The 4522-nt window shown below is 41.4% G+C and overlaps 1 protein-coding gene across 1 annotated transcript; it reads right to left on the bottom strand.

Annotated features, from left to right (window-relative positions):
- Positions 1-952: 952 nt before the first annotated feature.
- On the bottom strand, positions 953-1698 carry LOC119337021 (putative germin-like protein 2-2). The gene is made up of 2 exons (XM_037609126.1): positions 1578-1698; positions 953-1488 (listed from the first exon to the last, which is right to left on the bottom strand). Exons 1-2 carry the CDS (start codon positions 1696-1698, stop codon positions 953-955), a joined length of 657 nt encoding a protein of 218 aa, XP_037465023.1.
- Positions 1699-4522: the final 2824 nt, after the last annotated feature.

Below are 4522 nucleotides of genomic sequence, written 5' to 3'. Positions count from 1 at the left end.
CCTTTGCTTCACCGTTTATTTTCTAAAATATCAGGGATTTCAAAAGGTTCTCTAGCGGGTCCGATGTACTAGCTAGGCACACGTGATGACATGATGTGAGAGCAGACAATGTAATATCCATCTTTCTATACACATTAGTTTGGTCATATTTATTTCAAAAAATATAATGGACAATAAAAATTATATTGAGGTATTTAGTGGCATAAAAAATCTATAATGTGATTTGGTTTTCTCAAAAAGTCGAGTTTCATAAAGTTTGACCAACATATACAATACCCAATATATACCATATGAAATATATTTCATGATCTAGTGGTAATGATTCAGTTTCTAGATGTTGACAATTTTTTCTACAAACTTAGGTCAAAGTTTACAAAGCTAGATTTTAAAAAAAATCTACTATGCAATATATTTCAGAACAAATGGAGTACTATTATTATTATGGCTTGACATTTATTGAACCCAAAAAAAGTTTACAAAATTATTGTGCTTCTAGTCCTCTATTTGAACTTGCATGGTTTTAAAATCCTGCATACCATAGAGGCCTTTATAATTTTGCTTTTTAATTATATTAAATTAAGCATTGGCAATAGAATATCAAAAACATTATTTTTCAACAATTTTATATAACAATAAGAAATGTGCCATTGTGCTAGTTATACAGGAAAAGAACAATTTACCTTTGAAATAAACAATAGGGATGTGTCGCACAACACATCAATATTATACACAAGATAGTACAATTTAGCTATGGAAAACAATAGTCAATAGGGGTGTGTCCCACAACACATCAACAATAAACAGGAAAAAACATACATCCGTGAGGACACAATATCCTCGACTTACAGTGTTATAAAAAGAATGTAATGCAATGCAAAATTGAATAGTGTAAACTACACAGGATATACCTATTGACTCGATAGACAAACAAACGCACTCGTGGGAACACAACTTAGAACTGTGCTTGGATCCAATCCACCGTACTCTTCTCAACCTGGAAGGCTTTGGTAGTAATACCAGCTGGGATGGAAGGCTCTGCTCCAAACACCGCGTTGGCTATCGTGATCACTCCAGGGTTCTGGCTGCTCAGCGCCGCAATGGCCACCGCGTTACTCGTCCTGTTATTGTACTGGTAATGGACGAGGCCCTTAGGAAACACGAACACATCTCCCTTGTTCAAAACCTTGTCAAAGTGCTTGTTCTCGGGGTTCGACGTCACGAACCCGACGTGCAGGCAGCCCTCCAGCACGGTCAGAATCTCGGTGGAACGCGGGTGGGTGTGGGGAGGGTTGAGGCCAAACGGCGCATAGTCTATGCGGACGAGGGAGACGCCCATGGTGTTCAGCCCACCGATCTGCGCGACGTTAACGGCGGTCACCGTAGAGCCCTGCTTGTTGGTTGTATTGCCGGCCACGTGGAGACCGGAGAAGTAGAAGTCCTCGACGACGACCTCTTTCGCCGCTTTGCAAGCCAGTCCGTTGAGATGCACTGCATGGGTGAATGCATTCGATAAGATAACCAAGATGGGTGATTGCTTTGCTACAATTCCATGGATTATATTGGTGTGCATGTTGTACCTGGAGAAGTCTTGTCGGCAACGCAGAAGTCTTGGAGAAGGCTAGGGTCGGAGGCCGTGGCGCCATGCGAGCATGCAAGGACCAGGAGAGCTCCTGCAAGGAGCAATACTCGAATGGCCATGTCTCTTTGCTTTCTCCTTGCTAGAGTAAATTTGCAAGCAGTCGAGCTTTGGAATTGGTTGCTATGCTGCTTGAATTGTGTGATGTTTAAGGAGTGGAGAAGGCTGTATTTATAGGGAGATGATATACATGGTTGGGTAGGAACAAGTCTTTGTGATGTGGGCAGCCTGCAGAGCGCGTGTATGTATAATGTGCATGGGACGGCAGGATCAAAGTAATACTAGCATGCATGATTACATATTTACATCACATCAGTCAATGGTTGAACAAGTCGACTGTACATATCCACATGGATCAACCAAGAATCCAAGAGAGCATGCGATCCCTCCACATGGATCTCACCAGTACAGCTGTAGGCCCGCGCTTAACGTCGAAACGGGACAACCTTCTTTTTCCAGTAAAATTGGTTTATCTGCATTCATTATTTTAGAGATATACTCCCTCCGGTCCTTTTTACTCTGCACATTGGATTTGCCGAAAGTCAAACTTTGATAAGTTTGACCAAATTTATATTAGAAATTATTAACATCTATAATATCTAATAAATATAATATGAAAATATATTCCAAGATGAATCTAATGATATTGGTGTTGTTATGTGAATGTCTATAATTTTTTATATAAACTTGGTCAAAGTTGGATGAGATTGACTTCGGACAAACCTAATATGCAGAGTAAAAATGACCGGAGGGAGTACTAGTGCGAATACCCGTGCATTGCAATAGGAAAAAAAATCCTCATATTGCTACACCCTCGTGGTGCAAGACTTAATAATCACGCTGTGGAGATGTGGTAGAGATAAAAAGAAGATTGGGACATATGCGAGAATAAGATAAGGACTTCTAAAAGGCCATTCAGAAACTAAAAATGTTATGGCGTTATCACGGTCTAATTTCCTAAAAGCATTCACTTTGTAGTCATTTTGGGTGTAAGGTTGCATCTAACATTATGACTCAGAAAAAGAGAATGCACACACACACACCATACACGTGAAGACCACACAAATACTGTCCATGTACTACTCAGATCCTTATCAACGTTTTCAGTTAGTAGGACATCACATAGATCAATTATCTGAGAAGAACTTCTCAATCAGCTAGCTTGCGCATCCTGAAAAAAAAATCCCTCAACCAGCTATGCGTGTATGACCATAATAACCAGCCGACAGTTGCATGCAAAACCAGCTCTCGCTTCTATAGGGCCGAACTCGCTTCCGCATGCCTCCTCCTCTTCTCCATGCACCCCTGCCCCCCTCCCCCCCAAAAAATACATCAGGTTGCACCCATGCTATTTACCTTCTTGCAATCTCGTGGTGGCCATTCAAGACAGTATGGCGTTTTGGATCTTGGCCTTCATGGCAACCGAATTTTTGAAAAATTCAAAACTCAAAAGTTTCGGTTTCAAAGAGATCTGAAAAAATTTGTACAAGTAAACAAGGATGTGAGATGTATGTGTGTAAAATTTCAGGATGAAATACATTGAAATGCGACCTGTACAAAAAAGACGAATTCATGATCTAGAAGAATGAATAGTATCATCTGTTAAAAAAACCCAGATTTGTTCATTTTGCGGATCCCTCATTTCATCGTATTTCGTTCGGAAATTTTACACACTTGTGCATTATTCCTTCATGTATGTCTGTTTTTTTTTCAGATTTTTTGAAATGTAAAAATACGAATTTTCACGCATTTTAAATTTTGCATTTTGAAGCTTCCATGGAGCTCGACGTCGAAAAGCAATTTCTGTTCAATCCCTCCTTTAATTATCCCACCCATTTAAATATTCTATCCAGCCCACAAATCCTTCTCTTTAATTGTCACACCTGTTTAAATATAGTATTCAGCCCACACAATTTATGTCTCACCCCAAACATGAGGATGCTGCTCTCCTCTATTCTCACTGTGTGTTTGCCGATTCCCTGGGTGGTCAGTATATTAACCGGTGGCAACCACTTTAAAATAGTGAGGTAGGAGTATTTAACGTGAAAAGATGATAGCTGAGGACCTGAGGTAGGCGCAGCCGATGGGAGAGGTTCAGTTGCAGTGCCAATTTATTTTTGGGGCTCTCAAACCCATATTATCGTTACAGTTTAGTATCACCTCGAAAGAAAATCTCATGCATGGACCCCGACGAATTTAATTTATCCATAGGAAACAATTAAAATTAATAATATGGGTGAAGGAATAAAAAAATCAGAGAAACACACCTTATTTTATTGGTATTGGTATTGGTATTAGTACTAGTATTAGTATTAGTAGGTATAAATGTAGGTAGGCAGGAGCTATGCCAAATTCATTAAGAGGGAAAACAAAACTATATAATGGCCCGATATATCAGGGAAACTAGGCCAAAACCACACAGAGAGAAAAAACAACAACAAAATACCAACAATGCCCACATTGGCCAACTCAAAACTCGACTGCCAAGACTTCGACGACAACTGCAAAAAAATGAGGGCGCCATAGTGCCATCGTCCCCGATATCTATTAACCCCCATCAAAACAAGACCTTTCCCGAGAGCCCCTCCCCCTACCCCGGCCCAGGGAGGGGCCCAACTATAGTCAACAGAGAGCGGACCAAAGTTTGCACTGCACTCGCAGTAGCATACCATGACAGCCGGCCCGAGGGCCCTCACTCACACCGTCACCATGGAGGGAGCCAACACCAACGAGCGTCACGCCACAACCGAGCTCCGCATTGGCCACAAACGATGAAGCCCACACATGAAAGCAGAGCTCGGACACGACCCATCAAGACATAGATTGGGACCGCCACCTCGACTGCACGCACATGCCACCACACCTACCGTGCACCTCCGCGTCGAA

The sequence above is a fragment of the Triticum dicoccoides genome, chromosome 7B (genome assembly GCF_002162155.2).
Source record: "Triticum dicoccoides isolate Atlit2015 ecotype Zavitan chromosome 7B, WEW_v2.0, whole genome shotgun sequence".
In the NCBI taxonomy this organism is placed as follows: domain Eukaryota; kingdom Viridiplantae; phylum Streptophyta; class Magnoliopsida; order Poales; family Poaceae; genus Triticum; species Triticum dicoccoides.
Note: the sequence above shows the minus strand (reverse complement) of the source record. Positions and strands in the feature narration are given on the sequence as shown.